The sequence below is a fragment of the Suricata suricatta genome, chromosome 10 (genome assembly GCF_006229205.1).
Source record: "Suricata suricatta isolate VVHF042 chromosome 10, meerkat_22Aug2017_6uvM2_HiC, whole genome shotgun sequence".
In the NCBI taxonomy this organism is placed as follows: domain Eukaryota; kingdom Metazoa; phylum Chordata; class Mammalia; order Carnivora; family Herpestidae; genus Suricata; species Suricata suricatta.
The window spans coordinates 62415683-62439124 of NC_043709.1; the positions used below are offsets into that span (position 1 = coordinate 62415683).

General features: G+C 46.7%; 1 protein-coding gene across 3 annotated transcripts in view; it reads left to right on the forward strand.

The window, feature by feature from the left end:
* Positions 1 to 518: 518 nt before the first annotated feature.
* The window catches only part of BIN2 (bridging integrator 2), a 32094-nt gene continuing 9170 nt past the window's right edge, over positions 519 to 23442 (forward strand). The window contains exons 1-10 of one of the 3 annotated variants that reach the window (XM_029954038.1): positions 521 to 669; positions 2429 to 2562; positions 7831 to 7911; positions 16900 to 16954; positions 17243 to 17337; positions 17917 to 18012; positions 19185 to 19292; positions 19848 to 19933; positions 21077 to 21152; positions 22132 to 22214. In XM_029954038.1, coding sequence (XP_029809898.1) covers positions 2554 to 2562; positions 7831 to 7911; positions 16900 to 16954; positions 17243 to 17337; positions 17917 to 18012; positions 19185 to 19292; positions 19848 to 19933; positions 21077 to 21152; positions 22132 to 22214 — 689 coding nt within the window. In that variant the 5' untranslated portion in view covers positions 521 to 669; positions 2429 to 2553. Of the gene's footprint in view, positions 670 to 2428; positions 2563 to 7830; positions 7912 to 16899; positions 16955 to 17242; positions 17338 to 17916; positions 18013 to 19184; positions 19293 to 19847; positions 19934 to 21076; positions 21153 to 22131; positions 22215 to 23442 lie in introns of all 3 variants that reach the window. The other 2 variants (XM_029954037.1, XM_029954036.1) reach the window with 2 other exon arrangements.

The window sequence follows — 23442 nt, forward strand, 5'->3', positions numbered from 1 at the left end:
TCTTGAAAATCCCTGGAATGAGAAGGGCAACCCAGGAGACGTGCCCGCAGAAGTGAAACACGTTTCCCTATGTGGAAAATACCCTTGCTAGGTGGAAATCGCAGTCTTTTCTACCCCAACGTTCCAGGAGTTTCCCCGCGCTGATGGTTTCCGAGAATTAGCTCTGTGGCCCCGACAGTGTCTTGGCTCACATTAGACACCTCTGTTCCCTGGGGCCGGCGCGCCTGTCCCTTGGGGCTGCGAAGCACTGACGCAGAGGTTGAGTGAGCGCCCCCTGAGGGCAAGCCCCAGTCCCCAGCCTCCTCCAGACCAGGTGCAGCCCCCAGCCTGGGCTCCAGATGTCCCCCCGAGGCCTCCTCCAGGGGGCTGATTGACGGTGGGCGTGGGGGCCTCAGGGCCACCATGGCTGGGCTGGGAGTGGGCCTCCCGGGGAGAGAGCCCAGGCGGCCGCTGGGGGTCTCGAGCAGCGTGGGGCGGGGCGGCCACGGGCCACCGCCGGATGCGAGGCATGCTGGGAACCGAACTTCCTCCTCGGGGGCCTCCAGAAAACCACAGGTCGCTGGGCCCAGGCTACCCGCAGCAGGCAGGATGGCGGAGGGCAAGGCGGGTGGCGCCGCCGGCCTCTTCGCCAAGCAGGTGCAGAAGAAATTCAGCAGGGCCCAGGAGAAGGTATGTGGCCGGGTCCCACCACCTGCCCGTCTGGCCGGCCTGGCCCTGCGAGAGAGTCGGGTGGGGGTGGAGGGGTCCCGGGGGCCTGGGCTGAACAGAAGGATCCCAGGCAGAGGGGAATGGGAGTGGATTTTCCTTAAGCTACAAAGTTTTGATAGAGAACGGAGAAAACTACCCGTTTGTGGGCAAAGATAGGGAAGCGGAGGAGACAACAGTCTCCCTTGGGAACCCCAAGCAACGCTCCAGGGACCCTGGAAAGGTGGGAGAAAGGACCCAACACGGACAGATTTTTGTCCTAGCAGTCCAGCCCGAGTGGTCTTTTACAGACGCCGACCTTGAAGGTTGCAAGAGGGTATTCTCCCCAAAGTCACAGCAGCGACGACCAGCTGTGCTGCCAGTCAGGACCACCTAGTCCACAAGGACTCCGTGCCTAACCCCGCCTGGCCTCTGGGCAGTGTTTTAAGCTGATGTAAGCGGTAGCCCAGATCTGCTTTCTGTGCGTTAGAAAGTACACTGACTAGGATGATGAAGGGGCCTCTCTTTTTAGACTATTTCCGTGGTTGGCTCTGAGTGGCCCTACTCCAGCACCGACTTTTAGGTAGGCTGTCCACCTGTAACACTTCTCTATGCATTATTATTATTTATTTATTTATTTTTATCTATTATACTTGTTTGTTTATTCATTTATTTATTTGAGAGAGAGAGAATGAAAGAGAGAGAGAATGAATGAGCTGGGGAGGGGCAGAGGGAGAGGGTAAGGGAATCTTAAGTAGTCTCCACACCCAGCCCAGAGCCGGAGCCCGGAACCTGAGATAAGACTCCACCCAAGACTCTGGGATCATGACCCGAACTGAAATCAAGAGTTGAAGCTTAACTGACTGAGCCACCAAGGCGCCCTTCTACACATTTAATGACATTCTTTTCTTTTTTTTTAAATGTTTATTTTTGAGAGAGAGAGAGAGAGACAGTGTGTATGTGCAAGTGGGGAAGAGACAGAGAGAGAAGGAGACGGAGAGTTCAAAGCAGGCTCCGCACAGCAGAGAGCCCGATGTGGGGATCGAACCCACAAACTGCTGACCCAAAACTGGACACTTAATTGACTGAGCCACCAGGTGCCCCATGACATTCTACCTGTCCCGAGTATGTCCTTCCCCTCCAACCTGAACCTCTGCTCTCTGCATATCAACACTCTGGTAGATGAATCTCCTTTTTCTGCCTTTGAGTAAGCCAGGGGCACATGAAACAGTGGAGGAAAAGTAAAGATTTTGTGTCTGGACTTCATTATTTCACCTTCCTCTAACTTCACCTTGATCACGATTTCAGCCTCTTCAAAGGCTGTCTCGTTACAAATCTGATAGAGATCAGAGCCTGTGGGAAGGTCTAGTTAGAAGTGGTATGGAGGAACAGGAGATACTAGCTACACAATGGGTTGGAAAAATAAAGAAAACCCAGAAGATGAAAATATTCATGGATAATAGTTTTTATAAATTTTTTTACGTCTTTATTATTTTATTTTGAGAGACAGAGAGTGAGCAGAGGAGGGGCAGAAAAAGAGGGAGACAGAATTTGAAGCAGGCTCCAGGCTCTGAGCTGTCAGCTCAGAGCCCAGTGTGGGGTTTGAACCCACGGACTCTGAGACCATGACCTCAGCTGAAGTCAGACACAGATACTTAACCGACTGGACCACCCGGGGGCCCCGGATAATAGTTATTTTTAAAAGACACAGCAATTGACTTTATCTCACCCTTTTACCTTCTAGCCTCATCCAGCCTATCATCAACAACAGGCCCTTGGTTTGAGATTTCTCTCCTTTTCTAAGCATGGAGTCCAAAGCCTTAGATAAAGAATGTCTTTGCTCAGGGCTTCAGATTCTGCATCTGTAAAATGAGAGAGGTAATGTCCAGTGATTTGGAAATTCAACGTGGGAGGGATACCAAAGTGAGAAGGGAAGGGGGTTCCTTGAACCTCGGAGGCAAATATTTCCCAAAGGGGGAACCGGCCACCCAGGTAACCTATTCTTCCTGGTCTCAAGCCTGAGAAAGCAGAGAGAGGACCCACCAGACCTCTGCCTTGGGGACCTCTCAGGTTAAGGCAGAAAATGGGAAGATGCTCCAAACTGAGACATAAACACAAGGGCAGGCAGACATTGAACTTGGAGCGGGACAGCTGGCACCCTAGAGGCAGTGGCTGCTGCGTGGATAGAGTGGGAATGGCCTGGAATGTGGGGAGAAGCTCAGCCCAGCCTGCCAGAGTCCTTGAGACATTATTGAAGGCAAGAGAAAGAGGGAGAAAGTTATGGTCAAAAGAAAGGACTCCCTGGTACAATTTATAGCTTTTCTACAAGCAGTTGGCTGTAATCTTCTGAGTAATATGTAGTATCCACGGTGTCAAATAGTCAGGGGTGTCAAATATCAAGTGCCTCTTCTGGACGGGGCACAGGACTTGAAGAAAGACACAGTCTCTCTTTTTATGGAGCCAGCACTCTCATGATAGGTTCTCATTTCATCTTTGCAGCCCTTTGTGCATGTTATTAATATCCCACCTTTAGAAATGAAGAAACGAGGCTCAAAAGAGATCTGCAAATGGCAGAACTGTCACTGAAACCCAGGTGTCCCGCCTTTGGATCCCAACCTCAGGCTGCTCTCTCTACAAGGCTCCTGAGAAACCACTCTAACATCTGCGCCTGCCCACTTCCTGCTGCTCTTCTCTCCGGGGCAAAGCTGGGAGTAGAAACACCTTTTGCTCAGTCATCCTCCTCTGAAAACCTAGGCGTGAAGGTCCAGGGACCGTCACACACCAGGGAGATGAAGCAGTCCTCTTGTTTTATTTTCCAGTCTCCACCCAGATGCAACATGAGACTGAGTTGTGTTTTTACAATAGGATCCGTCTTCACATTTCAAATGAATGCTTTCGCCATCTGTCTGTGATTGCTCTGTGGCAGACGGCTCAGAAAGGCTCAGAAAGGGCACTGCTTCCCCCTCCTTTGTTGCTCTTTTCCTCTACTGACTTTTACTCAACCGGTCTTTCAGAGGGTTCTGTCAACAATACTTAACTGAAAAATTCCTTTGTCCAGGACACTGGGCTGGACCCAGGAAGGAATTTAGAGATGAGTAAGAGACACTCTCACCTGCCAGAAGCTTACAATCTAGTTACAAAAAAAAAAAAGGCGAAAAGAGTCACGTGAGAGATCTGCAGTCTGTGGGAATTCAGAGGGGAGAAGAAATGAGGAGAAGTGAGGGAGGTTTTGTAGCAGAGGCAGAATTTGAGGTAGGAATTACACAGCAGATTAGTCGGCAGATTAGTCGGCAGATTAGTCGTTTCTCAGGCAGGTGCGGGGCGGGGGGAGCATTCCAGCTGAGGAAATGCCAGAAGGAGGCAGGCAGGGAGTGTGGAAATCCGTTTAGACAGAATAGTGAGAAATACAAGTGAGCTGGAATACAGGGATTGGTGGCAGAAAAGGCGGGAAATAAAATTAGGGCCACGCTAAGGAAAAGCTTCTTTTAACATCCGGAAAATGAAGCTTTCCCACAGAAACTGCAATACTGCTTTCACACCTAAGGAAAAAATTTTAACAAAATTCTGTCACCTCTAATATCCAGGCCCTATTCAAATTACCCCAGTTGAGAGTTAACTAAAATATAATAAACGATTAGGGGGAAGGATCTTGGTAAGGTCTCACAGCCACCAAACATCTGCAGTGATTTTATTTTGGATTGCTTTGTGTCTTGTGCCTGTTCTTTCTCTCTAAATGCAGAATTCCTGCTGCAGAACCTTGGAGAACTGGCACTGGTGGGCTTTCCTTAGGAAGTGATCCAAAGGTAGAACTGATTAATTCCTCCAGATGTTTGTTGAGCCCTGTGCATTGTCTTCCATCAGAAAACTTTCGTTGTGGAAGAATGTCTACCACACCGTGTAAGTGCCCGGCTACACAGCCCTGTTGCCTATGGCAACAAAGGACTTTGAGTCCAGGGCACTGGGTTATGCTCTCAGGGTGATCACACTCATCTTTCAGTTTCACAACTGGTGGTGGGAGTGTTCAGCTCACACACTCACACCCATTCTAAGCCTTTTTGCCTTCAGCCTTTTGGGGGTTGGTGATACGGGGCGAGCCATATTTAATCTAGAGGGCGTTGACTGCGCTTTCAGCCCCTTCCACCTAAGAAGAACGACACCCCCCCCCCCCGCCCCCAGACAGAGGAAGGGAGGAGTAGCAGGAAGGAAGTGAGAGCTGGGCTTACCACTTAGACAAGGTGGTTTTGCAACTTTCTGTTGTTGGGGGCGGGAGGAGCCAGGGAAGATGGCAGACTCTTCATACCCAGGGCCAGGTGTTCAGTGAGGTGGAGTTGGAGACGCAGACAAACATGGCTGATCTGAGAAGGAACTAGGCACTCATAGGGAAGGGGGTGCAACTGGACATAATGCTAATAGATTTGTATTGAGCACTCATGGGAGGGCAGCACGGAGAAAGTATGAAGTAATTTCATTCTCCTGACAAGTCCAGAAGATGCTGTTATCTTGAGGAGGGGAGAGGTCTGTAAACAGAAGCTCAAGAGACACATAGGCCCAAAGGCTTATAGCCATAAGTCGAAAGGCCAAAATGGGGCATATATCTGTCAGACTCCAGAGTCCTTGATCATAACCACTAAGGAGAAAGCTCCGGAAGTTAGGGATGCTAACCCCCGGGCTAAGAATGGGGACACGTGGGGGCACCCGCGTGGCTCAGTAGATTAAGCAGCCGATTTCAGCTCAGGTCATGATCTCATAGCTTGCAGGCTCGTGAGTTCGAGCCCTGCATCAGGCTCTGTGCTGACAGAAGAGAGTATAAGGGGGAAGCGTGGAGCCTGCTTCTGATTCTGTGTCTCCCTCTCTACCCCTCACCTACTCGCACTCTCTCTCTCTCTCTCTCTCTCTCAAAAATAAATAAACATTAAAAAACAAAAAGAATGGGGACAAATGGTCAGAGTGCTTGGGTGGCATAGGCCTCCAACTTTTGATTTTGGCTCAGGTCACAATCCCAGGGTGGTGGGATGGAGCCACACTCAGCGCAGAACCTTTTTAAGATTATCTCTCGGGATGCCTGGGTGGCTCAGTTGGTTAAGTGTCCAGCTTTGGCTCAGGTCAAGATCTCACAGTCTTCGGGTTCGAGTCCCGCGTCGGGCTCTGTGCTGACAGCTCAGAGCCTGGAGCCTGCTTCAGATTCTGTGTCTCCCTCTCTCTCTGACCCTCCCCTGCTCACACTGTCTGTCTCTCAAAAATAAATTTAAAAAACATTTAAAAAATTTTTAAATAGATTCTCTCTCCCCAACTTGCATGCGGTCTCTCACTCTAAAAAAAAAATGAAAGAATGGGGACATGTGGGCCCAAGTGTCTTATAGAGCCTTCCTCACTCCCTAAGCCCTGGGCTCTCTTGTGAGTGATTCAAAGCCCTTCACAGTGAGACTCCAGTTTCCCTTTCTGGCTCCCTTACCCACGACTCCCCTAACACACCCTAAACCAGCCATGCTGAGTCATCTCACAAAGCTGTGTAAATATGGGTACTCCTGTCACTTTGTCCTCTTTCCACCCTCCCCCCTCATACTCTCTTCCAGCCTAGCAGAATGTTAACTCAAGTCCCAGCCCATTGGTCCCCTCCCGAATCAGTCCCACTCTCCCTCCTGTTAGAAGTATTAAGTATCTCTTTGCTGGGTACTGAGAAATCTAAATGAGTACGGCACATACCCAGCTCTCACGAGCCTACAGTTTAGGAGGAGACATAGCTAGATAAATAGAAATAATAAAACAATCATAGAAGTGTATACAAGGTGTAGAAAATGCAAACACTTAGGAACGAGTGACTAACTCGATTGATGGGATGAAGTGGTTAAGTGTCATAAAGGATATGGAGTATGAATTGGTTTTTTTTAAGTGTATGTATGTATGTAAATAATTTCTACAGCCAACATGGTACATGAACTCACAACCCCAAGATCAAAAGTAGCAAGCTTTTCTGACTGACCCAGCCAGGTGCCCCTAAATTGGGTTTTTTTTTAGATATTGCCTGACAGACAAGGAGGGGAAGAGCATTCCAGAAAGACAGGACAGCATCTACAACAAGCAACTGTATGGCTTATTCAGGAACCTGAGGAAGTGTTAGGGAGGAAGGCCTGCAGGAAGGAGGAGTAATGAATGGGAGGTGAGGCTGACTGAGGAGTCCGATCACTGAGACCTGGATGTATGCTAGAGTTCAAACTACAACTGGGACACGTGTGAACATTTCATGCAAATTTGTTGAGCAGACAAGTGGAGAATCATTAGAAGGTTTTAAGCAGAAGCAAGGTTTTAGGCAAGAAATAGCAAGGGCCCGGAACAAAGTTATGACTGTGAAACTAGAAAGCGTGAGTTGGTTTCCAGAGATGGACACAGTGAAGGATCTGATGAAGGAGGTGAGAGAGAATTAGTTGAGGGCAACTCCTGGGATTCTGACTTCCACCTGGGGACTATGTGGTGACGGTGCCCCCTTCCAACATGGAGGCTACAGGTACAGGAGTCAGGGCTTTCTTGCTCGTGCATAGGTGAGTGTCCTTTGCATTAGCACTGAGACCAATATGGTGGTTGGCTCCCAGACTTCCGAGGGAGAGGAGATAGACATGGGGAACATTCATTTCGAGCTGGGTTTTAAATGCATTATATCGGTGCTCCTCAGAGTTTTCCACAAGGGCTCTCCTAAGAGAACCGTCTCCTGCCTATCTCTCTCACCTCGTCTATCTAGCGGAATCTGGGGCTGTGGCTGGAAGACTGTCTCTCATGTGAAAAGTATCTTCAAGGCTGCATATTTTACATTTTTCTTATTAATCCTTGTTTTAATTGAATATTTCACCCCAGTCCACCCCCGAAATAATAAATGTAAATAATAATGTCATTCCAGGCATAGGTGCCCTATTCTGAGCTTTATATATACCCCCTAACACACTGCTACGTACCCTCAGGCATACCCCAATTTGAGAAGAACCACCAAATATGATTTTTTTCCAACACTGTGCTATATTTTTTAATTCCATTGGGCTGATAGGAGTATAGCCCTTTAATTGCATCTGAGACTCAGAGAAGCTAGGGTCATCTGAGGCCAACAGATGAGAGAGACTGGACTATAACCTTACAGACCTTTCTAACTTACATTCCCAGGTTCTGCAGAAGTTGGGGAAGACTGTGGAAACCAAAGATGAACGGTTTGAACAAAGTGCCAACAACTTCTACCAGCAGCAGGTAGTCTGGAGGGTGGGGAGGGGGAGCTTGGAGGAAGAAGGGAGACAGGAAGGCGGGACACCAGAACAACAGTAGGTTTCTACAAACCAACAGGCATCCCTCCTACCCCTCCCCTGGGGGGGAAGGCTACTGGGTGACCTGCTGCTTATCCTTTCCCTGGGAATCAGAGAGCTTCCCTTTCTTGTTTCCACTGATCCTGGGTTTTGAGAGACAGACGAGTGTTCTTTTCTCAGTGGTTCCCCTGGAGTACAGCGGCATTGCTAGATCCTTGGACAAAGTCGGAATGAGCCTCTGCCACTTTTGTCTTTGGCTGGTCACTTCCTCAGGGTGCCTCTCTCCCACCCTAGGCTCTTCCATCTCAGTAGCCCCTGATTTTCCTTGTTGCCTCTTTGTCCACCACATCTACCTCACCGAAGCCCGGAATTCTAAACCATGCCTCCATCTTTCACCTGTTATTCTCACCCGCAAACCTCCTATTCTCTCTGTTCCTTCCACCTTCACTGGCTACTATGGGTAATTCTCTATAGAAAATTTACATTGAGAAGTGAGTAATAGGTGTCGACTTCCACGAGAGAGCTCACTTTCTTTTTTTTTTTTTAAGTTTATTATTTATTTATTTTGAGAGCGAGAGAAAGCATGAGGGAGGAGGGGCGGGAGGGGGGGGGAATCTCTCAAGCAGGCTTCACACTGTCAGTGCAGAGCCTGATGGGGAGCTCACAGTCACCAGCCATGAGATCGTGACGTGATCCGAAGTCAGATGCTTAAACGACGCAGCCCCCCAGGTGCCCCAAGGTATTTCACTTTCCATCTCCATGTGCCAGGCATTGTGCATAGTGCTTTACACACATGATCTTGTGTAATTCTTACACGAGCCCTGGAGATTGCAATCCTCTCTATAATAGAAGGGGGTCACTGACTCATGTGAATACCCAGTTGTAATGCGGTCCTAATACTTACCTACTCAGAGTCTGACCACATTTCACCGGTAAGGACACAGTCCCCCCACTAGACTGCTACCCCCACTTCTGACCAACGCTGCAACTTTGGGGGTTCCTGTTAGCCACTCCGTTCCCACAGTCCACAAGAACAATTCACAGAACTCAGGAAAGTGCTCTATTTACAATTACACTTTTACTATAAATGATACAAATCAGGACCAGCCAAGTGAAGAGACACCTACGGTGAGGTCTGGAAGAATTCCAAATGAGAAGCTTCTGTGTTCTCAGGACATGTCACCTTCCCAGCACGTGGATATAGGATTACCAAGCAGGGAAGCGCACCCAAGCATCTGGTATCTAGAGGTTTTTGTTGTGATTTCATTACATGGTGAATCATTGGCCACATGATAGAATTTAATCCGTACCTGCCTTTTCCCTCTCTTCTGCTGGAGGTCAGGCTGATATCACCTGTCTCAAAGCCCCAACCTTCTAATCACATGGTTCATCTTTCCAGCCTGACCAGCCACCGTCCTGAGTCATTTTTTATTATAAACTCACATGTGATCTGAGAGGCCCACCGTGAAAAACACACACACTCCTATCACTCAGGAAATCCTAAGGACTTAGAAGTTTCCAGGAACTGGGGACAAAAACCAGCCAAATTCATTATTGTAAAATATCAGTTAATTGAATTATATGGAAAGTCATTCTTCATGATTCTATTAGAAGGACATTAGCTATAATCTGTAGAAATTATTATTTTTTATGTTTATTTTTGAGAGAAAGAACACGAGTGGGGGAGAGGCAGAGAGAGAAGGGGACCAGGGATCTGAAGCAGGCTCTGTGCCGACGACTGAGAGCCTGATGTGGGGCTCAAACTCATGAACCATGAGATCATGCCCTGAACCAAAGTTAAGAAGCTTAACCCACTGAGCCACCCAGGTGCCCCTGGTTATAATCTAATTCAGCAGTTTATTGTATATCAGGATCAGTTGGGAAATATTTTTAAATGCAAGATCTCTGGCTTGGGAATCTATAGTTTTCAACTTGTTTTAATGGAAGATTTCAAATATATACAAAGATAGGAAAACTTGTATAATTAATCCACATGTACCCGTCACCCAGCTTTAATCATTAATCAACTCATTTATGTCTCCACCCACTTTCCCCCATCCTTGATTACTATGAAGGGAATTCTGCATATCATATCATTTATCTGTAAAGATTCAATTATTAATCTCTAAAAATAAGGACTCCTTATTTTTTTAAGTTCATTTATTTATTTGAGACAGACAGAGACGGTGCGAGTAGGTGAGGGGCAAAGGGAGGGAGGGAGGGAGGGAGAGAGAATCCCAAGCAAGCTCCTTGCTGTCGGTGCAGAGCCCAGTGTGAAGCTCAGTCTCATGAAACTGTGAGACCATGACCTGAGCCAAAACCAAGAGTCAGATGCTTAACTGATTGAGCCACCCAGGCACCCCAGGTTTTTTTATTCTTTTAGGTTTATTTATTTAGATAGAGAGCTTGGGAGGGGCAGAGAGAGAGGGAGACAGAGAATCCCAAGCAGGCTTCATGCTGCCAATGTAGAGCCCGACATGGGGCTCAAACCCACGAATAGTGAGATCATGATCTAAGCTGAAACCAAGAGTCAGAGGCTTAACCGATCAAGCCACCAAGGTGCCCCAAGATAAAGACTCTTTTAAAATAGAGCTGCAAAGCTATTATCACACCTAAAAATATTTTTCTAAAAGACATTTACTTATTACAACAAACCAGAAAGGACAAGAAAAAACACGCATTAAAAACATCATGATTTTGCACCCTCCCATGCTATAAGCACTTATAGATCCTTACAGTCACTCTGCTATGTATGTGTATGATCTCTAAGTAAATCCACAATAAATACGAGGTTTATGAAAATGAGATTATTCTGTTTGTAATGGTTTTTTAACTTGCCCTTTTCAGTTAACAACGTAATACAGATATCTTTTCAGATATTTCAGGTTAAATACCCCACTAAAATGTAAGATTAAGTGGGACCTTTAAAAAGTAGCAATAATTTTGTAATTTAAAATACCAGTCAGGGCGCCTGGGTGGCCCAGTTGGTTAAGCCGACTTTGGCTCAGACCATGATCTCATGGTTCATGGGTTTGAGCCCTGCGTCAGGCTCTGTGCTGACAGCTCACTTTTGGATTCTGTGTCTCCCTCTCTCTCTGCCCACTCCTGCTTGCGCTCTGTCTCTGTCTCTCAAAAATGAATAAACTTTAAAAAAGAATTTTTAAAAATATGCAGTCAATGTTCACTGTTCACACTCCCCTATGCCTTTTTTTTTTTTTTTTTAGTTTGTTTAAATCAGCAACTTGCAGACATGTTTAAGTCCCTTAGATTTAAAGTGAAATCTCTGGGGCGCCTGGGTGACTCAGTCAGTTAAGCAGCCGACTTCGGCTCAGGTCATGATCTCAGTTTGTGGGTTTGAGCCCTGTGTCAGGCTCTGTGCTGACAGCTCAGAGCCTGAAGCCTGCTTCAGATTCTGTGTCTCCCTCTCTCTCTGCCTGTTCCCTGCTCATGCTCTGTCTCTCTGTCTCAAAAATAAACATTAAAAAAAATTTTTTTAAGTGAAATCTCTTCATCTGCAGGTTTCTAATCCCTCCCTTTTTGCAGTTTACTTGCTGACACCTGGTGGTTTTCCTGAAGTTTTCTGCAGTCTAAATTTTGCTGATTGACTCTCCGTGGTATTGGTTAACATGTTCCTCTATCTCTCGTATTTTCTGTGAATGCATAGATTTAGAGGCTTGACGAGATTCAGATTTTTTTTATTTGTTTGGGTGGCAGGAGTACTTGATATTTTTCTAGGTGGGATATTCTCCCATCTGGAGACACGTAACGTGTGCTTGTCTCCTTTTTCTATGGGACACTAACAACCATAGTTGATCATTAACTGGGGAATCTGTGTTGTATGTTGAGCTTTCTAGGTAATTACGATGTGGCAGCCAGTCTGAGAACAGCATTTGTCAACCACTGATTCAGTCTGAATCTAGGGGGCGGGGGGGGGGGGGGGGGGGGGGGGGGGGGGGGGTGGAGATAGGATCTGAGACGGAGGTGATTCAATCAAGGTGAAGCACATGCGCTTCAGAGTGAGGATCCAAACGTGAACCCTGTGCTTTTCGCCCTGGGCTTCATGAGGAGGCCTCCCTGGGCCTCTGCTCAACCCAGATTCCTCTTCTGCTTCTAACCCCAGTATGAAAAGAACAGGAGTCAGCAAGTCCATGCCCACATTGAAAGGTTTCTGTAGCTCGCTCCTTTCTCTTCCTCTCAGCCTCAAAGGTTAGATCTACCAATGGCGGGTGTGTGGGTAGAAAGGGTAAGCGATAAAGGAAGGGCCATCGGGAAGAATGAGGGGAGCAGATGAGACAGTCCCTCAGAATCTTCTGGATGAGCCCACCAACTAAACTTGAGGTGTGTGTGGGGGGGGGAATCTATTTGAAAACGGAAATGGAGGTAGATTAGGAATAGGGGAAACTTTTCTCTTAATGGAATGACTTACCCGTAGTGAGTGAGATTTGAGCACGCCTGAAAAGTTCACTGAACTAGGGAGCCGGATGCATGCCAGGCTAGATGCTGGGACTTCAACACAATAAGACAACATGCCTGCCCTCAGGCTCTCAGTTTAAGGAAAAAGGCAACAATACGGTCGCCTCTGAGACTGGACCTCTGGGCAGCTAAGACAAGCAGTGGGGAGAAAGACAAGATCAAGGAGATTGAAAGTAAACTATTCCAGAAGTTGGGCCAATTGGTCGTGTACCCAGTCCCTTACTTGTAGGTAAATTTTTTTAATAGTTATTCATTTCTGAGAGACAGAGAGAGACGGAGTGCAAGTGGGAGAGGGGCAGAGAGAGGGAAACACAGAATCCGAAGCAGGCTCCAGGCTCCAAGCTGTCAGCACAGAGCCTGACACGGGACTCAAACTCATGGACCCCAAGATCATGACCTGAGCGGAAGTCGGACACTCAACCGACTAAGCCACCCAGGCGCCCCTAGATGGAGCACTTGTAACACTTGCTCCAGGACGGTCAGGCTACTTACTGCAGTGCTGAGCATTCGGGTTTCTCTAAGTCTGTTTCTCTCCAGAAAGTGGAAAGCCCCAGGTCAAGGACTTTCTTCTCCAGAGTCAGTACCCCAGTCTCTTAGGACATAGCTCTGCCTACCTAAGAGTTCAGGACAAGCTTGCAGAGTAAGTGGCCCATTAACTGAAGGCTGGGGCTGTTTGTCTAGGGGATTGGAAGGACCAAGTCAGACTCTTTGGTGCTGCCAAGAATTTGGCAAGGTATTCGGAGAGCAGAAGTAATAAAATCATAAGATTTAGGGCTAGAAATAGTCTTACCTGACATTTATAGAAGAGGAAACTGAAGCCGGGAAAGTGGAGTTACTGGCGAGTCTTTGACTCGCAGACGGGGGAACCTAAGACCGTAAAAGTCATATCAGAAGAAGAAAGAGGCTGGGATTCTTCAGCCTGGAGACATTGCAGGGGAGGAGAGCAGCACAGGTCAGCGAGATAAAATGACACCCAGTCGCGTCCCGCCACCCCACTTTCCACTGCCACCACACACACCCACACTTCATCTCTTCAAAGGAAACAGCAAGAGCCTAAACAAAGAACGTTGACCTGGACGGGTGATCCTAAAACACAGAAGGGGAGTTAGGCTTTTGTGAGGTGCCATGGAAGGCAGAAGGCGTTCACATTTTATGGGCTCTGGTATCAGTAGAACCCCCTGCTTTTGAGCAGCGTACGTACAAGTGCATGGTCATGCACGGCAGCCTTGATTACTGATAGGGTTTTTCGGGCCATGTAATATCTAGTGGGATAAAACTATTTGAATTTCATTTGTAGCAACTATGCAAGATGGTTTAACAGGTTTTGTTACTCAGATGCGTACTTTGGAGACCAGATCTTCATAGCGAGGTAAAGAGTTGAGTCCATTTTGTTTTCTTTCAGGAACTTGGAATCATTGTTAATTTTTATAATCCTCAAAGCTCTTTCAGACCTTGGCCGTCACATTTTTAAAACTCTCAAACTTACACCCATTTACCGTACCCATCTTTGAAAGATTTTCTGTATGTTTGACATCTTAGACTGTTTAAACCTTTTTCCCATGAATGAAAAAACAAGGAGGAAGTGAAACATCCTTCCTGGTGAAGGCTGAGTGTTTCCAATTTTGGTGGCTGACTGACCGTCTCCATCATGCTATTGAAAGCACTTTCTCAAGATTATCAGTGACCTCCAGTTACCAACTCCAGTTACTGTGACCAGTTCTTCCTGCACTGTAACCTCTCTATGGCGTCTGACCCCTGCTTGGTTATTTCTCTGATGCCCTCCTGATTCTCTATGACAGTGTCTTAGACGCTCCTGAGACTGTCTGCATGTTCATGGCCCTAGAGCCCTGACGTTCAGCTCCAGGGACTTTCTTTCCTTTTTACTCTTTTCTTTCTTTATTTCTTTTTTAATGTTTATTGACTTTTGAGAGAGAGCGCGCAAGACAGAGGATCCATAGCAGGCTCTGTGCTGACAGCAGAGAGCCCAATGTGGGGCCCAAATTTACAAACTACGAGACCTTGACCTGAGCTGAAGTGGGATGCTTAAAGGCATCTCAGTTCCCAGGACTTTCAACCTGAGGTATGGTTACGAATTTGCACTGGCCTGAGTGGCTCAGTTGGCTAAGTGTCTGACTTCAGCTCAGGTCATGATCTTGCACTTCAGGAGTTCGAGCCCCACATTGGGCTGTGTGCTGACAGCTCAGAGCCTGGAAACTGCTTCACATTCTGTGTCTCCCCCTCTCTCTCTGCCCCTCCCCTGCTTGTGCTCTCTCTCTGTCTCTCAAAAAATGAATAAACGTTAAAAAAAATTTTTTTTAAGAGTTTGGGAGCGCCTGGGTGGCTCAGTTGGTTAAGCTTCTGACTTCGGCTCAGGTCATGATCTCACAGTTTGTGAGTTCGAGCCCTGCATCAGGCTCAGAGCCTGGAGCCTGCTTCAGATTCTGTGTCGCTGCCTCTCTGCTGCCCCTCTCCTGCTCAGGCTCTGTCTCTTTCTGTCTCTCAATAATAAATAAGTGTTAAAAAAAATTTTTTTAAAGAGTTTGGACTGATTTAGAAGTGAGATTTGGAAGCAAAATGATGGATGAAATGATTAGTCCACTTTTCTTTGACCCCGAGTCGACCTGGATTTTCTGCTGTTTACACAATAATCATCTTTCCTGCAAAGATTTCCACAGATTAAAAGAAAATTTAAGTTGTTAGATAGACTTTTCCAAATTTTCAGTTTTTCCTGCCATAAATTTGTTTATACTTTTGGTATGCTCAGTAGCCTATCTTGTGATGAACACCGGCAAATAAAACAAATGAGAAAGTTCGCAGGCAGCTTATGGTGTACTTCCTGATGCATCGCAGCTTAAATACTTTTTCACCTGAGCTGGCGTGAGGGTCACTGTCCTGACCCGTAGGCCTGGCCCTGGGGCATCCCCTTAGGCGGACGACACCTTCCAGTCCAGGCCCACACTCTGGAAGTCGGGCTCCAAGATGCCAGTGGTCTGGCCTCACTGCCTCGAAACTGGAGTTCACACAGAGGAAAGAGACCAGAATCGGAAGGAGCTTTAAATAGCACCACGAGGAACAACAGAGGAAGTTTCTGTGCAGGGTATCTGAAAGATGTCTTCCAATATGTGTGCAAGAGAGAACAGACCTACTCTGAGTACAGAAGGCCCGCCTAAGACCAGTGGGCAAAAATTCTAATAGAACGTTTTTGTTATTGTAATTTATTTATTTATTTATTTATTTTGAGAGAGAGTGAGACAGAGAGAGAGTGAGTGAGTGTGGGGGAAAGGCAGAGACAGACTCCCAAGCAGGTTTCACACTGCTAGTACAGAGCCTGAGTGCAGAGCTCGATGCGGGGCTCGAACTCACCAGAGAGATCAGGACCAGAGTTGAAATGAAGAGTTGAATGCTTAACAGACTGAGCTGCCCAGGCGCCCCTAGAGCTATTTTAAACTGAAGCACAGCCTCAGCAAGAGGTCATGAGTTTCTGGTTGCTGGATTCAAGAAGTGAGGCTACATGAACATTGGTCAGAGTTAAAACAGAAGTGGCTCACCTGTTGGGTTGACATATAAACTTCCAAACTTAAATGATACCTTCCTCTCCTTTCTCCCCTTTCTAATTTTTTTATTTTTTTACAGGGAGGAGACCTAATCTGTGCTTGGGAGACCTAGCCTTAAAAAATGAGAATTCAGGGGAGCATGGGTGGCTTAGTCAGTTAAGCATCCTACTTCAGCTCAGATCATGACCCCATGGCTCATGAGTTAAAGCCTCACTTCAGGCTCTCTGCTATCAGCACGGAGCCTGCTTTGGATCCCTTTGGATCCTCTGTCACCCACTCTCCCTTTCTCTGTCCCTCTCCTGTTAAATAAACATATAAAGAAAATCAGAATTCAGACACATGAACAAAGGTAGAATTGGGTAGATGGATAGAGCTATAGATAAAGCCATCGATGTTAGAACAAGAGGAGAATCGGTGATGAGGCCACCTGGAGGAGAGTGTAAAGCATGTGACTGACTGATGGAAGGGAGGGGTAAAGTGAGGCAAGGCAGAGAAGGACATCAGGAGAGGAGAGGAATGGCCTATGTCAGAGGGCACAGAAGAGAGAAGGTTTAGTGGCTGAAGAAGACGGGAGCAGTTTGCTTAGCCAGGGAGGAAGGTATAACCCGCAGGGTCACACAGGACACTTCCATTTCAACAGAAGAACCGGAGTATAAGCTTTTGTTCAAAGGATGGGGGTACAAACAGAGGAAAGAAGATCTGCCAGTGCCATGGGAACACTCTCCAACCTTAAAGATTGCCCCCAAAAATACAACCTACAACTTCTTGATAAAGAGAATAGAGCCTCATTTATAACATTCGCAGATTCCAGGACTGATTTCAGCTTTTAACCTAGTTTTCAAATTTGGCCTCCAAGGCATCTTTCCAAATGTCTCTCTCTAGTCACAGAAAGCACTTCTCCCTTTCAGGCAGAAGGCCAGAAGCTGTACAAGGACCTGAAGAACTTCCTCAGCGCTGTCAAAGGTGGGTATTATGTAGCCTGGGAGAATCGAGCTCCTAAGGATGGAAAGAAAAACAGCCCTTCTCAGGCGTTTGACCACTTACTTGCCCGGCCCTGACTCCTGGAACTCATGGGCAGAGGAAGAGCAAGTCTTCGCTGTCCCAGCCCCGTCCCGCTTTCATCACGGATAACCCAGACCTTGGTGTGCGTCCTTCTGACGTGGACCCACTGAGTTTGCCTGTCCGCTCACATGATCATACCAGCCTGCTTTGGGGGAAGCTTTATGGTAGAAGTGACTTCTCTCCTTTCAGTCATGCATGAAAGCTCGAAGAGAGTGTCAGAAACCCTGCAGGAGATCTACAGCAGTGAGTGGGACGGTCACGAAGAGCTGAAGGCCATCGTCGGGGTAAGAATGTTCGGGCTCAACGCCTCTTCTGGCGCTACCTCCTGCCCTTACCTCCACCGTATCCTCGCCTTTCCATCCAAGCAAGTAGGTAAACAAAGGAGCCAATCTGAATCATTCATTTATGTAGCCTCTGTGGTAGCAGGTGGTAGCAAAAACAATAACTCTGGAGATTAAAAACAAGTTTTCCCTAATCCACGGATTCCCCTGTTGTTGACCTTCTCCCCTTCTTACAACCTTATGGAAGTGTCACTTCCATAAAATCCAAGTGGTTGTTTTTGAAAACTAACTTCATGCACTTTTGTGCTCCCAAATTTGCCTGTCCTCCAAGCTCTAGGGTCCAAAATTCCGACCATCTCTTCCTGTTCTTAATCTCTGAATGTACGTCCAGTGTCCTATAGGGCAGTTCCTTGGGGAAGGGCTGTTCCTTCATCTGACTCTTCGCCGGAACCCAACATGATATTCTAAATACAGTGCTCTGAAAAAGGAAGCCTGCTGCAGGAAGAATGTGGGCTTCCCCTGGTGTGCGGTTGTGGCTGAGAAGCGGGGCCCTCACCCCTGCCCTCTGCCTCTGCCCTACAGAACAATGATCTCCTTTGGGAAGACTATGAAGAGAAACTGGCTGACCAAGCAGTGAGAACCATGGAAAACTACGTGGCCCAGTTCAGCGAGATCAAGGTAATCAGTTTGCAGAGTCAAGGATGCATCGTGGGTGGCCCCTAGAGAACATACAGGGTAAACATCCTACGTGGAGCCCACAATCAGGTGAAGCTCAGGAAAGAGGGTTAAAAGTCTGGGGTCAGACGGAAGGCTAAGGTGAAGGGCATGTTTAGAATTAGATTTGGATGCATAAGATTTGAGCTGGTTTTGAATTAGATCTAGGTCAGGGCATCCCTTTTAGTTGTGAAAAAAACAGCCGATCTGGATGTTGTAGAGAAGTTGAAACTTGGAGGAGTCCTAAAAACTCCCTTCAATACTTGGAAGTCTGTTAAGTGACGGAGGGATGCAACCTGTTTCAAACTGTTCCAGAAAGCAGAGTTAGAGTTCATTTATTCATTTAACTCCTGTTTATTAAACCTACTCTGCTGGGCACTGCACTCTTTTTTAGATTAATAGGGGAGAAATGAGCAGGACCTGACTTAAGTCTCTCATCGAGCTTTCAAAAAGTGAAATATACTGTGAAGATGGGAGTTGTCTATTTCCAGCAGAAGTTGGTAAATTACTTATTTTGGATAGTACAGAGAAGCTTCATGTGTTAAATAGGAAGCTGGACCAGATCATCCCTGGTCCTTTTAAAGTCTATGATTGAATATGTAGTTTGGATGAGATTGAGTAGACAGTCTCTCAGTGCACCTAATAATTTACTATTTTTATTATGCTTTAGGGTTTTCAAAGCACTTTATAGTCCGCATTTGAGCTTTAAAATAACACCGTAGGGCAGGTGAGGCAGCTGATGTTGCAAAGGAGATGTGCCTTGCCCTACATCACAAGGCTCATGAGTGGCAACACTGGGAGAAAGACCCAAAACCCCTGACTTTGAATTTAGTTGGATTCTCAAGGTCATTTCTCCTGGAGACTGAACCAGTTTTTAGTGGGTTTATAGGAAATATTAATGTTTAGCAGGCTTCCGCGTCCTCTGTAGGATTTCCCTTTACTCTATCTCACCCTGAGAATTCCTTCCATTCCATTCTTTCCAAAGAGTGAGAGACATCCCTTGGGCGCAAAACTGTTAGAAAGTGAAATCTGATAATAGGACCCAGTAATTTTGCCTCTGTGTTTGATGCTCTGTTACCTGCATCCTGGCCACCGAAAAGTGACTGTCAAGGCCCTCTCTCCTGCCTCTGGGTTAGGAAAGAATTGCCAAGCGGGGTCGGAAACTTGTGGACTACGACAGTGCCCGACACCATCTGGAGGCGTTGCAGAATGCCAAGAAGAAAGATGAAGCCAAGACTGCCAAGGTAAAAAAAGAAAAAAAGCCTGGTAAACCCTGCCTACTCCCCCTCCCCCCATAAAGGTGGCAGAGCACTGGGCCAAGCTGGGTTTAAGAAATGATAAATTCAGGGGGCCTGGGTGGCTCAGTTGGTTAAGGGGCCAACGTCCACTCAGGTCATGATCTCACAGTTTGTGGGTTTGAGCCCCACATCAGGCTCTGTGCTGGCAGCTCAGAGCTTGGAGCCTGCTTCAGATTCTGTGTCTCCCTCTCTCTGTCCCTTCCCCACTCAGACTCTATGTCTCTCTCTCTCTCTCTCTCTCTCTCTCTCAAAAATAAAACATTAAAAAAAGAGAGAGAGATGATAAATTCAGCATCCAGTGTCCTGAAGGAAATCCTGTTTGCTCTGATACCAATGCTCTAAGGATCTTCAAACACTCACGGCTTGGGAGGGCATGGGTCTGGGGAAAGAGAGGCTTGGTTCCAAGTAAGTCCTTGAAAAACTGCACAGAATAAAGGAGGCACGGTCTCCAACCTTAGAATCAGGACTGAGGGGTACGGCTCTGTCTCTTTCACCCCCTAGGCGGAGGAAGAGTTCAACAAAGCCCAGAGTGTGTTTGAAGACCTGAACCAGGAACTACTAGAGGAGCTGCCTGCTCTGTATCACAGGTAAGGGTTGACATTCAGGAAAGGCCTGGCCTTCAGCGGCCTGGGTTACCTGGCAACCCAAACATGTCACCTGAGCTCTGGCGCAGGCGTGGGATGCAGCCTCAGCCCTGCTGCTAACTTGCTGCGTGACACTAGGCAAGCTGCCCGACCCCTCTTACTTCACCTGCAGCGTAGAGACAACCACGCTAGAGACAACCACGCCTGCCCGGCCGGCTTTTCCAGTTTAAACTCAAGGTGCTTCTTGGACGGGAGAGATCTTGGCAAGCCCATGGCTGTCATCAGGCGGGCTGGTTTCATGTCTCAGTGTGTGTGTACTGTTTTAAATTAGCGTGGCTCAGGAGCACCCAGCTCGACAGAGAAGATAACCCCTGGGATGATTATTCCTATTAATGATGTCTTTGCTTCGCAGGAGGTAAAAGCATTTTGGACGTAAATCTCCCACCTCGGGGGGGGGGGGGGGGGGAGTCTGAGTAGAAATCCTCTTTGTATCCGGTTTTCATGGAACAAGATACGCTGTCATGGCAGCGGTTGTCGGTATTTTATATTGTCACTTAATATTAGTCTCTGTATTACGGAGCCGTCTTACTAACTACACATATTCTAAAACACCAGTTATGTGACTCCTAATGTAAATAGCATTACATTTTAATACAGTTTCCTTCAATGTAAATTTCCCCAATTCATTTATAGAATTCCGCTAATGTACCTTCAGCTTCATAGAAGTCCGAGTATTGCATAATGAGAAAGAATAATTATTTATGATAATAATTAGAATTGTATGGCCTTGTATTTATACAGCACTTTAAAAATTCTTCAGAGTACTTTCACATCTACTTTAATAGCTAAAGGGCCTGGACCAAGATCGCTTCACGCACCTAGAGGTCTCGTATTGTGGCATCAAGCTGGGCTGAGGGCTGATGAGCTTCCCCCCTGACCTTCCCGCTCCTCTGAGAGTGCAGTGTGCCCCTGGCCTGACCCTGACGAACCCAGGTCACATCCCGAGCCTAGGGCGCAGGGTGCTTTTCTCTGAGGAGCCTTGGTGTCCGCTGGTGTTGGCATAAGCTCCTACCTCGTGTTTCAAAGATTTCCTTTACCAACACTTACCTGCATGTGGTCTCGTTTTTATTTTTTGCCTCCTGATAGTCGTATCGGCTGTTATGTGACCATCTTCCAGAACATTTCCAACTTAAGGGATGTCTTATACAGGGAGATGAGCAAGGTGAGCAATGTCTTGGTGAATTTAAACAGGTAGGTGGGTTTTCCTAGGAAGTATGAAAGTCGCCCCAATTTGAGTAAGCTCATTAAATATTGATATTGGCGGCACGGATTGTTACCTTTTTCTAATGAGAAGATAATAGCACTTGATTGACATGTTGAACCATGTTAAAGCACCCATACATGTGAGAGGGGCCTCCCCATCTCCATGAACAACTGAATCCTGATCTCCAGACTTGGCTTCAGATGAGTAAAGGAGGTAGGCCTCAGGAAGGAAGAGCTGAAATGGGGAACCAAGCTATGAAATCCTTTTTTTTTCCTTTTAATTTTAAGTAAACTCTGCACCACAGTGAGAACTCAAACTCACAACCCCAAGATCAAGAGTTGCACGTTCTACCTACTGAGGCAACCAGGTGTCCCAGGCTGTGAAATCTTTACCTTTTGTTGCTAGGGAGCAAAGAGGGCAGTGTTTAAACACAGGCCAGTTCCTCAGGTGGGTGGGTGTGAAGAGAGAAGGCCGGTCCTATTCAGTGACAGGCAGCCACACAGCATGTCCTCATGGGGTCTTTTCGAGTCATGCGATTCCAAGACTCTCAGCTATCACATCAGTTAAATCACACAAACACCCCCATGCTCCTCTCTGCAGTTTCTTTAGCTAAATTATGGTTTGCCTCTCTAATATTACAATGGGTTGTTATTGCCTGGATTACCTGAGAGAAACTAGAGCCTCAAATCAAACGTCAGCCATCAAGGAGAGAACTGCCAGTCTGATGGAAGAGGCAGAACTTAAGACACAGACAAGTCACGGAATGAGGAGTGCCAGGACAGGACCCTGGACACTAGTGCAGAAGAGATGAGGAGGGGTTTTATAGTTAAGGGGGGGGGGGCTTTTATCTGGGGAACCGTCTAGAAGGGAGAAGAGAAGGGCTGTGCCAGTCTCCGGGTCCCACTGGCTAGTAATCTGTCTCTCTCTCTGGCTCTAGCTGAACCACAGTCTCTACGAGGTGATGAGCAAACTGGAGAAGCAACATTCCAACAAAGTCTTTGTGGTGAAGGGAGTATCAAGGTGAGCCTCTGAGACCTTCGGCTGCTTCGCTTGTCCTGTGAACACTTGCAACACTCACTTTTCCATCCCCGATCCTGCCCTTCCTTTGTGGTCATGTGCATGATGTTGTTTGTTATTTGTTTTTTGTAAAAAGTTTGAGGGGTTTTTTTTTCAGTATATTTATTTATTTTGAGAGAGAGAGAGAGAGAGAGAGCACGCGTGCTCACATGAGTAAAGGGGTGGTGGGGAGGGAAGGGCAGAGAGAGAAGGAGAGAGAATCCCAAGCAGGCTCCACACCAGCAGTGCAGAGCCTGACTTGGGGCTTGAACTCACAAAGGACAAGATCACGACCTGAGCAAAAGTTGGACCCTTAACCAATTGAGCCACCCAGGTGCCCCTTGTTGTTTGTATTATGCCTCCTATAAATTCTTTTTCTTTGTATGAAATATTTCAGCTATCACTAATGGTATAAAAAATACATTAAAAAAGAATAATACCATAAATAGCCGTGTAGTTACCACCAGATTTGAGAAATCAGCTATTATTATTGAAGCACACAGTGTTCCTTCCCCACTCACTTTCTCTTTTTGCCTCCTCGCCAAAGGTAACCACTGTCTTAAGTTTCATATTCCTTTTTCCCATGCGTGTCTCTTTACTTTTCTTATACACATACATACATAGAATATACTGTTTACTTTATAAAGCAGAATTAGGCTGTATGTGTTCTTTTGCAGCTTTTCTGTTCTCTTCACACTGTTTGTGAGATTGTTTATCCTGTTGCTAGCGCTGGTCTTTCCTTTCTCCTGACTGTGATGTTGTTGTGTGACCAGTCCACAATTTATTGTTCTGTCCTCCCGCGGATGGACATTTGGGTTGTTTTCCAGTTTCTTGCTTTTACAAACAATGTTGCATTGGACACATTTTACATTTCTCTTTGTGTATGTTACCTAGAGTTTCTTTAGGGTGGACACTGGGAGGGGAATTGCTGAGGCATAGTCCGTGCATTTGGGCTTCTTCAGCCTTACTAGGGATTGTCATTGCCAGAGGCTCTCCAAAGTGACTGTTGGAATTTACAACCCACCAGCAGTAATAAAAGCCCCGGGTGCGCCATATTCTTCCTACATGTGACATTGTCAGACTGATTAATTTTTCTAACCTAATGGGTATTTGGAATTTTTTTGCAAGTTTAATTCATATCCCCACAATTCCTGGGTAGCGTGAACATCTTTTCATGTTATTGGCCATTTAG